At 47.1% G+C, this 12,523-nt stretch overlaps 1 protein-coding gene across 3 annotated transcripts in view; it reads left to right on the top strand.

Annotated features, from left to right (window-relative positions):
* The window catches only part of SGPP2 (sphingosine-1-phosphate phosphatase 2), a 41,329-nt gene extending 29,107 nt beyond the window's left edge, over positions 1–12,222 (top strand). For all 3 annotated transcript variants that reach the window (XM_050978115.1, XM_030227214.2, XM_030227216.2), the window contains 3 exons: positions 937–1,116; positions 3,270–3,359; positions 8,785–12,222. In XM_050978115.1, the coding sequence (XP_050834072.1) occupies positions 943–1,116; positions 3,270–3,359; positions 8,785–9,327 (807 nt within the window). In that variant the 5' untranslated portion in view covers positions 937–942 and the 3' untranslated portion in view covers positions 9,328–12,222. The remainder of the gene's footprint in view (positions 1–936; positions 1,117–3,269; positions 3,360–8,784) is intronic.
* The last annotated feature ends 301 nt before the right edge of the window (positions 12,223–12,523 follow it).

The following is a 12,523-nucleotide window of genomic DNA, read 5'->3' as shown; positions in this document are numbered from 1 at the left end:
GTTTGCTTGGCTTTGTTTTAAAAAGCCTCCTCTGTCTATGTGTGGCTACATTATGTAAAGGGAGGAGGGCTACAACAGAAAGCAAATACCTCCTACGGGGACAGCCTGGTTAACTTTTTCAGATGCCCTCACTGTGGATGCTGACAGCCTACTGCCTCTGGGAAGAGGGTGCTAAGGAGCCAAGGATGCCCATGGCTGGATGGGCAGCACCTCTCAGGGATGCTGGACAGCATTGTCCCTTGCCTCTGCTGACCTGAGAATGCAACATTTCCCCCAGAAGTACTATGTGGCTGCACTCTGGAGTGAATTAATGCAGCCCTTGCTTAAATCTCTGGTGTCCCGAGCAGGGAGTAGAAGCCTTTTACTGGGGAGTTAGGCAGGAGAACTGGTAGCTCATGTTGCCTGTCCAGTTTTCCCTCTGCTGCCTCTGCAAGGATGCCAAGGCTGTCATTTAATAACCACACGGGTGGTGTGTCCCAGCAGGGCTCCTGCAGCTCTGGGTGAGTGGGAGCTGCTGGGATTGGGGGAGCTGCTGCTGGACACAGCTGTGTCAGAAGATGAGGTGGAAAAAATTCTCTTATGGCTGTTTTTTTTTTTTGCAGGAGAGGGGTTGTAAGGGATAGGGAGAAAACTTAAACTTCTCTGGCATGGGGTGGGAGCCAGCTGTCTGTCTCACACTGTCCTGTACTGCTGAATCTCATCAGCCAATCCTCCTTTTGGTCCCACTTCTGCTCAGGTTACCACAGAGTGCAGCAAAACCGCCACTTCCTTCGCTGGCTGAGCTAATGGAAACCCCTTTAATAATTCAGGAGATAAATCCTCTGCTTGGAGGGCTGGATTCTGCAGGAAAAAGCACAGAAATACAGGTGGTTCTTGGGTGGGCTGCATGGGGATTGCCTGTGCTGACTGACAGCCTGTGGCCTTTCCTGTCCCCAGATAGTGATGTACATAGGCCAGGTCTCCAAGGACATCCTGAAGTGGCCTCGGCCCCTGTCACCACCTGTCGTGAAGCTGGAGATGAGGACGAATGCAGAGTATGGGATGCCATCCACCCACGCCATGGCAGCTACAGCCATCTCCTTCTCCTTTTTCATTGCAACCATGAACCAGTACAAGGTAGGGGTACAAAAAGAAAACAGAAGGAGAAAAAGAAAATGTATTAAGAAAATAAAAGCCTGTGTCTGCTTCCAGCAAGCCACATAAAGCTTGCAAATCCAAAGATGTTGCTACTTCCAGAGGAGTTCTGAATTTATTTTCACACATGTGTATTCTTCCCTGGGCTTACCTGTAGCTGTCAGTAATAGACACAAAAATAAATTTAGTGGAAATGTCCTTTTTTATGCATGGACTCCTCTCAGAACTGCTGGCAGGCTGCGCTGCCCTGCTGCAGTTTGGTGGGGTCACTGTGGTTTTGCACATGGGGTGACCATGCAGGGAAGGTGCCTGGCAGCCAGCATTTTGTGTTCACCTCATGCCCACCAAGTCAGTGCTGTACACTGGGACGTGCTGGCTCCCAGGGAAACCATGGGAGCTCTGTGTCACATGGTTTCTGTATGAAAGAAAAAGCATTCCTGGAAATCCCCTGGCTCCAACCTTTGTGAGACCAACAGCACACAACATGATTGGGAAGCCTGCTTGTCAGAGGAGTAACAGCAACTTCACTGCACTGTAGGAGCTGCAGCCTGCTTGGGGAAGACTCATCATTTTTCCTCATCTTCCTAAAATGTCTATTTCCTGGAAACTCATTTCTCCATGATGATTATTTTCATTCTGTTTAATGAGTCCAAGCCTGTGTTTCCTGTACTCTAGCAATAATAACTTCCTGGCTGCATTGTATTTAAGAATGTTTCTCAGCCCTCTCAAGGGATAAACCCATGTGTGGTAACTGGTCAGAGCATCTTGACAGTGGCATGGGGACAAGGAGCCATAAGAGGGAATATTTGTCATATATATTGCCATATATTTGGAAGCCAGATCCATCCCATGTGTCAGAGCTGCCAAGATGACCTGGTCAGCATCACCTTCTCCTCAATGCCCAAGTGACCAGAGGGACATGCAGCTCTTCACAGGCTGTCTTGTGTTTCTTAGAAACTGCCATGAAACTATAAAGCTGCTGTCAAATAATTAAATGGTTTAATTGCCTCTATTAAGATGGAAAAAAGTACATTATGCTGCTATCTTCTCAAGATGCCCTAATCATCAATTACTGATCTGGACTAGCTCGAAGGCTGCCTGCTGAGGGAGGAGTCAAGTGGGTGCAAAGGCTCCAAAGGCTTAGAGAAATGAGGAAAAATAGTGTTTTATGAACTGGGAGTGACATCTGCAGCTGGGTCTGAGTTCTTTATTCAGAGAGCTGGAATATGCCAGGGGAAAGGGTCAGAAGAGAGCTGTTATGCTTAGAATTTCCACAGAGGGATTTTTGTGCTGACCTGTGGCCACCCTGGTCAGTCACGAGCCTCAGGCAGAAGATAGAGACTTTGTGTCAAATTGGATGAATTAATTGCATTTATTTATATTTTGAGTTGGTTTACTCCTTACAGAAAAATCTCCCTTATGGACTGAAAGTAGCCCAGCAGCCCACTCAGTTTCAGGGTTTGAATGAGTGGATTAAGGACTAATATGTCAAGCTTATTCTTTACCAAATGCGGCTTTTAAAAATTTTTTAAATGTTGATTTATTTAAATGGTTCTTTCCATTTTTTTAGGCTACTCAGAGAGGGTATTAGGCAAAACCAGCTTCATAAGAAGATAATTAAACCTTTAAGTGTCATGGGGAAGAGTGGTCCTGACTGCTTTAATAGCTGGCTTGTGGTTTCAGCCCAGACATGGATTCTCCCCACTCAGCCCACTGCTCGAGGACTATTGATCACACTTCTGGTCCCACTCTGCAGCTGTCACAGTCCCCTTGGCTGAGCTCAGACTGCAGTGCTACCTCAGCCACGGCTGGACAACATGCCATGCCTTCTTCCTTAAGCCCCTTAACACTAACATGCGTTTTGCAGATAGATATTGTGGGGAACAATTCTTCAAATACCATCTATTACCCAGATGTCTCCACAGAGAGAGCAGATCTTGCAGAAACAGGTACCACAGGTGATGAAGTGACCTTCCAGCAGGGCTGGGTGTTGGTTAAAGCGGGCCTTGTCTCAGGTCACATTCATCTCCTGGGGAAAGCACAGCGCAGAAACCCCTTCCCAGCACAAGATCCTTATGTCGGTCCAGCTGCTTGGTTTAATGGTGTATTTAATTATTTTCTTCCCCTTTTCACAGTATCCATTCCAGCTCGGCCTCGCAGCAGCGTTTGTGTTCTCGACGTTGGTGTGTTTGAGCAGGCTCTACACAGGGATGCACACGGTCCTGGTAAGGATGTGCCTCCAGCTCCTCTTTCCTACAGATCCCCAAGGTGGTGGGCGAGCTGTGCCGCTGGGTTTGGGGCTGTGCACTGAGGGGAGCTGCGAGGAAGCCCTCGGGCTATGGCAACTGGAGTCCTCATGGGGTGATGGCAGCGCGGGGAGGCCGCAGCGGCCCGGCCCGGGCCTGGGTGAGCCCAGCCCGGCATCTTAACTGCAGTTCTTCATTTCGAAAGTTTAATTGCGAGGAATGCGCTTGGGCAACCCCGGCTGCTCCTTAGCAAAGGCCTTTGTGCAATAGTATCGCTGTTTTCAGCGAGAAATAGCCGGGGCCGGTTGAGGCTGGGAGTGCCGGCAGGAATTGCAGCCCGGTGAGTCACGGGGGTAAAGCGTGGCCAGCGAGCTGCCCTGGAGGGCCTGCCCGCAGCAGGGCTCCTGTCAGCGTGCAGGCACTCAAAAATCACAGGTTTCTCCTCTTCAGCTGGAAGGAAATGCTTCCCAAGGCACCGAGTACACACATAGTTTGTCTGAAAATAATTATAAAAGAGCTGTGATTTTATATGACAGACTTGTTGGGCGCAGTTGCTTAGAGACATCAGTGCTGCTTTAGGAGGAACTAATTTCAGTGTGCCTGTGATAGCTAGTTCATTCCTGACAAGATGAAACTTTATTAATCTGTTATATATATAGTGGACAGAGGGGCAGTCCAGCTTCCCAAATATGAATAAAAACTTCAGGCTATTTCCTCACAGGAGTTTGATATGTGTTGTTGGTTGCATATGCATAAATAATTGAATCTTTTTTACTAAGTAATAATTATGTTTGTAATGAGACTTGATGGCTGTAAGAAAGGGAGCCCTCATGAGATTAAGGTTAGCTATAAAATATAGCTTGACCTTCCCTTTCAGGCCCAGTGGATCAAAACAATATCTTACATCCAGGCTGCAGACACCCTTTCTGGGCTACTGACCTTAAGTCAATCAGTAAAAATTCTTTGCATACTTCTCTTGCTGGCCCATCATAATGAACGACCCCTCTAAATTTAGATGGATTTTAGGGTAAAGAAGAAAAAGTCTTTTGTGCTTTTGACATGATAGAAAAGGACTGTAAAATAAAATTTTAAAAAAAGCTTCTTAGCTGAAGAGTGAGCAATGCTGCCTTTCAAAAGGGCAAACATGCTTGGGGTCATTATCCTGTGTGTGCCAGGGTGGGGATGGAGCTGGGAAAGGCCCAGCGATCACAGCTCCCACACACAGCCCCTCTCTCTGCAGCAGCTTGTCACCACAGGGACTGGCTCTGCTGTGCCACCTGCAGTGATGGTTCTTTGGGGAAGAAGTGCACTTCAGAGCTGTTTGTGACCCTTGGTGGGACAGCTCCTGCCCTGAGCTGTTATGTCACCGGGCTGAGGCACAGCAGTGCCAAGCCATAGCCTGAAAGAGCCTCTGGGTTTTTACAGAGGCCTTAACAGAAAGGATGTACTAATGTGGTCATAGCATTCTAGGGAAGTAAAGGAATGGGTAACAAATATCCATGGACTTGGTGTGACTGAATTTTTTTTCCTGTTTGAGGAACCAGAGGACGAGCGGCAAGGGCAGTTGCATTGTGCTTTCCTGCAGCTCCAGTGCAGAATCTCATCTTTGTAGTCACAACTCTACAAATCTGTTTGTATTTTAGCACTGCCAGCCTTGCTTTTGAATGAGAAAGTTCAGTGATGTCATTAGAAGAGCTATTACCATTAAGGACCTCCTGGAGAGGCAGTCAGCTGGTATGGGAGCTATCTGCATCCTTCCAGCTGTGCCAGAATGAATGCTATGCCCAGGGAAAAGGGAACAAACAGCCCTGGCCTGGGCTGTTACCAGGAGAGCATCACCCAGCCAGAGAATGGGGTGGCAGCAATGCACTCAGACTGCTGACAGGTAATTGAGTTACAACCACCCATCTCCACCACCTCAACATCAGAGTGTCCCACGTGTGTGGAAAAGCAGGGGAAATGCAGGGTCCTTTCTTGTAGGTCTCAAATGATGGAGTCCAAGGACCTGGTAAAGAGAGGATCTGGAAAAGGCAAAGTAAAAAAAAAAGGTAAAAATTTGGACATACTTTGAAACAGGGAATCTGTAAGTTTTTATTTATGAGAAACAAAAAGCAATTTGAGATGATATGACTGGTAATTGTTGTTGTTTGCCTTTTTTCTCCAGAGAGTTGTATTTTAGAAAATATTACTTTGCTTTCCATCTTAAAACACTGGCCCAATTTTTGGTCCCTGCCTCAATGCAGTGACCAAGTTTTCCTGTCTCACATCTGCTGAAGCCATTCCCCCCAGAGGCACAGCTGATATGGGGAGAACCTCACTGGCACTGCAACTGCCCTGAGCTACAAGCAGTAACGTCCCTATGCTGACCAGCATGGTCTCTTTTTAGAACCAAAAAACCCTGGAGGGTTTTTTTCCTCCCTGAGATAGACCCATTTAGTGTTGCTGCATTTATTTCTGATTACACTTCCCACAGGGGGTGTGGGGGGTGTGTGTTCTGAAGCTCCCACCCTGCCCCTTGCTGGGCTGTATTTCAGGTTGTTTCATACTACCATTAATCCTGAAATTATCTGAAATATTTTAAAGCTGATAAACACCCAACATAGTCACAGTACTTCACACACTATGTAGTGCAGTCCTTAGGAGTGGAGTTGAGGAGCCTGAGTGGTGTCTCACACTAAATGAAATGTCAGGGGGCTCAGGCAGTAAGCCACCGTGTACTAGACAGAACAGGAAAATTGTTCTTTCTGCTTGGATTGGCAGTACCAGGGAAGCAGGGCAGATGTTTGACGCTGCGTGGGAGCAGGGCTGAGCTGCATGGCAGTAGAGGGGCTTCAGGGAGGTAGATGGAGCCTGGGGATGACTTGTCTGTGCCGAGGCAGCAGGAGCATCCCAGCAGGGCAACCAGAGGTTTTAAATTCTGCAGGTAGATCTGCACCTTGAGCAAAATCCATGCCTGCTCTTATTTAAAAATTCCTTTATAATTGCGGGCTTGGCGAGAGGCTAATCTGTTTACCCAGGCAGACGGGCAGGAATGTGCTTCCTGGGCGTGCTAACAGCAACTCCACCCCCGAGAAAAACTCAGCTCCTGCTCCGGGGGGCACGGCAGAGAGGGTCTGCAAAGTTCTCGCAGAAATCGGAGCCATCCCACCTCTTCCCATCTTGTCTTCAGTTGAACCGGCAAGGGGAGACATCATTAATTCTGCATTGCTAAATGTAGGTGTTGGTCTGGATCTTTCCCACCTCCTCTGGATATTCAAAAAAATCAAACCTGCCCATGCACACCGGGACTGAAGGGACCACCACAGCCAGCCAGGCATGTCCTGAGCTCTCCAGCAGCTTCTAGTGATGAGTTTCCAAAATGAGAAGCCCAGATATTGGTGGATGGGGGAAAAAACAGAATAAACCACTGGCCTCCTATATATATATATAACACACAAATTGTATACATGTACTACTGTACTGATATATACAATTACTTACAAATGGTATACATGTGCTATTGTACTGATACATGCATTATCAAACTCACAAAATTAACAAATGTAATGATGAAATCAGCATTACCTCTAAAAAATGCACGTCTTATTTTACTTATGAGCAGTGCAAAAAGTATGTTCTCCCCCCAGCCCCATGGGTTGCTTTGTGCACCCAGTTTGGAGACCATGCCACTGGTCAGAGATGATTGTCTGGGTCCTGCTTGAAACTTCCAAGAGCCATGTTACTGTACTGGGGCTGAATGGGAGGATAACAAAATTCAGAAAACCTTAATTGGATTTGTAAATAGGGACTGTTTGCAACTGGATTGGGAACTGCTGGTGTCAGCTGGCAAATCTGAGCAAAGTTTTTGTGAGGAAATGTTAATGTTTAGTTACATTTCTTTAACTGGAACAGAAAAGCTTGTGAGCAGCTTTTGAGTTTTGGTCCTTGATTGCCCATAGAGTGGTATTGAGGACTTTTTCTTTTAACATGAGGTGGACAATCATCTATATGGGAAATTGATTTACAGAGTGGTGATGGGATTTCTGAGCATCAATTCGGGGAGCAGCCCCCAGCTCTTTTTTATTGAGGCAGTTACTTAGTGTTGGGCCAAAATATGCTTTGTGTGTAAAGGTATAATCTAAGAATTTACATCAAAACATGAATTACTGTGAAGTAAAGGTATATAATATAATGGTATTTTACAAGACTAGGTGTCTATGATCAGGTTTGTGTATTTCCATGGCTAGCCTCGTGTTTTGGATGAGGGAATAAATGGAAATTTGATTAAGGGATATGCAAAATGGCTGTAGGAGTTGTTTAAAACCAAATGTGCCGTGAATCTAATGGAAGTTGTAAACAGCTGAAGTTCAGCCCTACAGGAGTAATGCATTCACCACAATGTCATTAAATATTTCTGTTATGAAAAAGTTCCCTCATTCCTGCCTAACTCGAAGTGAAGCTCACATAAATAATTTTTAGACTGTGACCAAGCATGGTAGTAGTCAGCTGTCATGACTCATGAAGAAGATGCAATCTTAGAAGAGGACATTTCTGTCTGTGGCTAACTTCAGCTTTTGCACAGCTTTTTGTGGCTGTACTAACACTGCTGCCTCTATGTGACACTGGAAGTGTGGCACAGGGAAACTTGTTTTATTGCTTTTTACCTGGCTGCTCCCATACAGAGGGCTTTTGTTAGGGGCTACCTCCTGTCTCAGCTTTGTGGCTGACAACAATCAAGTTCTCAAAACACCTTATTTGCCTCTGTTAATAAATTAGGTTTTAACTATATGCTTGCTTCAGGCAGTGTACTTGAAAGCCAGATTTCAGAGACTTGGGCAACAAATTTCTCCTTGCTGTATCCCTGCCTGGAGGTGCCTCCCTCCCACTGCTGGCAGAAACCATGGCACACGCGCCACGTCCCACAGCTCTGCACTTTCCATCCCTGGAGCTTGTGTTTCTGGGGATGGGAGCCTGTCTCTGACAAAGGACAGCATCTCCCCCTTTATGCAAAGCAAGCAAGGGATAATCACACTGATGTGATGAAATTGCTTGTAGGGTTACAGGAGGGAAAGGGTTTGTGTGAAGGCAGCTCTGTGCAGCGTTGTCCCTGAGATGGAGTTGTGCACGAGCCTTTTCTGAGGTCGTAGGTGGAGAATGCCCTCAAAACATGAGAGCAGGTGAGGAGGAGGATGTGTGTCCACAGACACATGCATATGCATAAACTGAGGTTGGGTTTGTGGATTGGCATGTTTTGTTTAGCCCGTGCTCCAGGTTTTCCCTGCACGTGGATAATGCTATCACTGGATGCTGGGTGTTCCTCCACTGCTAGGCCCCACCAGTGCAGATACTGGTCTTTTATCATCACCCAAACACCTGGTTTACCTTCCAGGTCTCACAAAGGCTTTTAAATGTGATTTCTTTACAGGATGTGATCGGAGGAGCGCTGATTTCGGCCGCGCTGCTCGTGCTCTTGTATCCTGCGTGGGACACAATAGATCACTTGCTGTTAACCAGCCCCTTCTGCCCGTTGTTTTCAATAGTTGTGCCTCTTGTCTTATGTTACAACTACCCCAAACTAGACTATTACAGCCCTACCAGGGGAGACACCACTACGATCTTAGGAGCAGCGGCTGGAGCAACTGTGGGATTTTGGTTAAACAACCAGTACGCTGCTTCAGCCCACACTGGCACGAGTGTTCAGCCTGGGCTTCCTCTGACCACCAGTACAATGGTGTTTGTGCTGGCCAGGTTCTTCACAGGGATCTTGGTTGTGCTGCTGACCCGCTGGCTCATGAAGAGCGTGGTGCTTGGCGTGCTGGGCTATCGCTACAAGTTCCCCATGGGTGACCTGCAAGCCCGGAGACGCCTGGAGGTTGAGGTGCCCTACAAGTTTGTGACGTACTCCTGCGTTGGCTTCACGGCCACCGTGCTTGTGCCACTGCTGCACCAGCTGCTGGGGCTGATGTGAGCACAGCTGCTCCTCACCGAGCCACCTGTGGCACCACTGCTGCAGGCGTAGGACAGTCCAGGCTGCTGCCTTGACCAAAACGTGGTTTTTGTGCCTTTCTGCACTGGTGTCATGGGTTGGCTCTGGCTGCATGCCAGGGGCTCACCAAAGCTGCTCTATCACTCCCCTCTCTCCAGGGAGAGAAAATATGAGAGGATCACAGCTCAAGACAAGGGCAGGGAGATATCACTCAGCAGTTTTACTGTCACAGGCAAAACAGACTCGACTTGGGGAAATAAGTTTAATTTATTACCAAACTAATCAGAGTAGGATAATAAGAAATAAAACCGAACATTTACAACAACCTTCCACCTACCCCTCCCTTCTTTCTAGGCTCAACTTCCCTCCCGAAGTCTCTAGCTCCTCCTACCCACCATCACAGGGGAACAGGAATGGAGGTTACAGTCAGTTCATCACATGTTGCTGCTGCTGCTCCTTCCTCCTCAGGGGTAGAACTTCTCACACTCCTCCCCTGCTCCAGCATGGGGTCCCTCCCACAGATGACAGGTCTCCAAAAACTTCTCCAATGTGAATTTTTCCATGCGCTGCACTTCATCCAGCATGGGTCCCCTGAAGGATCAAAAGTCCTGCCAGGAGCCTGTTTCAGTGGTGGTCTTCAAACCCTTCTTAGGGCATTACCCTTCTTCACTGGGGGGTCCTCCACTGCTTGCAGGTGAATCTCTGCTCCCCATGGACCTGCATGGGCTGCAGGGGAGTCTGTGCTCTGGCACCCAGAGCACAGCTTCCTTCTATGATCTTGGTGTCTGCAGAGTTGTTTCTCTCCCATATCTTCACTCCTCTGTCTGCCTGCAGTTGTGCAGGCTTTTCCTCCCTTCTTAACTCTGTTGTCCTAGAGGTGCTGCTACTGTCACTGATGGGCTCAGCCTTGGCCAGCAGTGGATCTGTCTGGAAGCCAGCTGGGATTGGTTCTGTTGGACACAGGGGAAGCTTCTGGCACCTTCTGAGAGAAGTCCCCCTTATAGCCACCCCTCACCACAACCCTGCCCTTGCCACACAAACACAAAGCAATGGGCCTAAAATATCTGACTTGGGGGAGTCATGGGAACTGCTGTGCACAGATCACTTTGGGTTAGAAATCACTGGCCCCACTGTGTCCCATAATTAGACATGCTTTGCCCAGGTAACTGAATGTGACAAGTCTATGGCCAAAATCCCTGCCAGAGCAGTAGCAAAGGCTGCTTTGCTGTGGGGTTGGGGTTGCTGGGGAGTAGGGCTGTGCCTCTGCCTGTCTGGCTGGGGCTGCTCCTGAAGCAGTAGAGCAAGTCAAGGCAGGGCTCAGGTTTGGGGCATCAAGGAAAAAGTGGCTGGTGGGGTGGGGGGAGATGTGACCAGCCAAAAACAAAATGCCATCATTGGCAGAGCTCATAGTGTCTTCTGATGGCATTGCCAGACAAGGCTAATTCTGTGTGGATGGTTTTACTCATTATTAAATCTAAAGAAAAGAAAACCCCAAAATGTAAAAGAGAAGAAAAAGCTAACACAAAATGTCTAATGTGATTTGCAACAAATTTCCTTGGATATTAATAAGAAAGCCTCCACTAGAAGATCCTTTGCCTACAAATAACTGAGCAGAGTTATTAGCACAACACTGAGGCTTGAGTTCAAACTGTTTAACTCTGATTTAGTTCCCCTGGCTTAGGGGAAAGGAAAGAGTCCTTCCTGTCATGCAGGGGTGACAAGAAGAGTCCCTAAACTGCGTTGTAGAAGGAGCTGAGTAGTGACTCTGGTGACTACAGCGTGTGACAATTATAAGATGCCATCATTTTCTGCTGCTGCACAGCATCACAGCTGGTCTTCCATGCATCCTACAACACTTTGTGTACACATGTAGAATAGCAGGGAGGCATGTCCATAGGAAGGGCATCCCTATAACTCAGGCTGCTTACTTAAAACAATATATTTCAGCTGTTGGACCAATGAGCTGTTGAGAAATACAGCAGTGAACGTGGTCTGCTTGGCTAGGAAAGTGTACAGTGCTATTGCTGCAGAGCTTCAAGCATGGCCCCTGTGCCTTGCCTGGCAGAATGTACAGTGAGAGCCAGCTTTCTAACCATGTCCACTTGTCTTCCTGGCTGCAACAAGAATGAACCTGAAGAATGTAAGAGAGGTGCTTTGCCATCCATTGACTGCCTGGATAAACATAACCAGTTCCAAAACTGTAGCTGGGAGTTGTCTGAGAAGTGTGAGGCGTGGACATGAAAGAGCTGCACCGCTCTAAACCCAGGTTGCTATTCTCCAGAAGAAATGCAGGCAAATTTTAACCATTTTAACCATGTTTAGATTTTCTCAGGCTGTGGATAAACTATTCTATACGAGGTTGTGTGGACTTTACACGTGCATGCAAACAGCTCCAGTGAGCCTTTCAGCAGGGCACGTGGCCACTCACACCTGTCCCTGGGTGAGTGCTGGACATGGGCCACCACAGCCATGGGGTTCCATGCTCAGCCTCTCTCCCTCCCATACACCACAGAAATTCTGCCATCAGGTTTACAATACCTTTAAACACCTTGTGTTGAGAGAGCTGCATGACACACAGGTGCAGTGCACAACTGGAGCCCTGCAGAGGGGCCACATCACAAACTTGGGAAAAAACTTGGCAGCAAGATGAGTGTTTAAGCTGGGGACTCCCAAGAAAGGCACAGCTTGACAGGGACATTCATGCAGCTTTATGTGTAAAATTTCTGTTTTGATTCACAGCTATTTTATGCTATGAAGATTTTATAAATTATATATAAATGCTGCACAGGTATTTTTATAGTATTCACCTGCATGTGATTCATGCAATAAATGCAAACTATATTTGGTTCAAATTTTAAAATAAACCTATTTTGCAGAGTTTGTTTTCTGTCTGTTTGTTTTGCATCCTCTGTTGATACTTGTAAATGGCTGATGTAAAGGCAATGAGTCCCAGCTAAAAGAGCTTCCCAAACTGTCCTGCTTGTCTCCTGCTCAGTCTAGCTCCATGCTTTGACTCCTCCAGAAGGATCCTGCTTTTTAAAAAACATTTTAAAAAGACATCACTGGTCTACCAATGGCTATTTGTTACAACATTTGCAAATGTAAATGGGTGAGTTGCATGTAATTAGTGCTGGAGGACTTTTGGGCACTGGAATCTCCTTCACCTTCAATATCTGCT

Source organism: Serinus canaria, chromosome 9 (assembly GCF_022539315.1).
Source record: "Serinus canaria isolate serCan28SL12 chromosome 9, serCan2020, whole genome shotgun sequence".
NCBI classification, from domain to species: domain Eukaryota; kingdom Metazoa; phylum Chordata; class Aves; order Passeriformes; family Fringillidae; genus Serinus; species Serinus canaria.
Note: the sequence above shows the minus strand (reverse complement) of the source record. Positions and strands in the feature narration are given on the sequence as shown.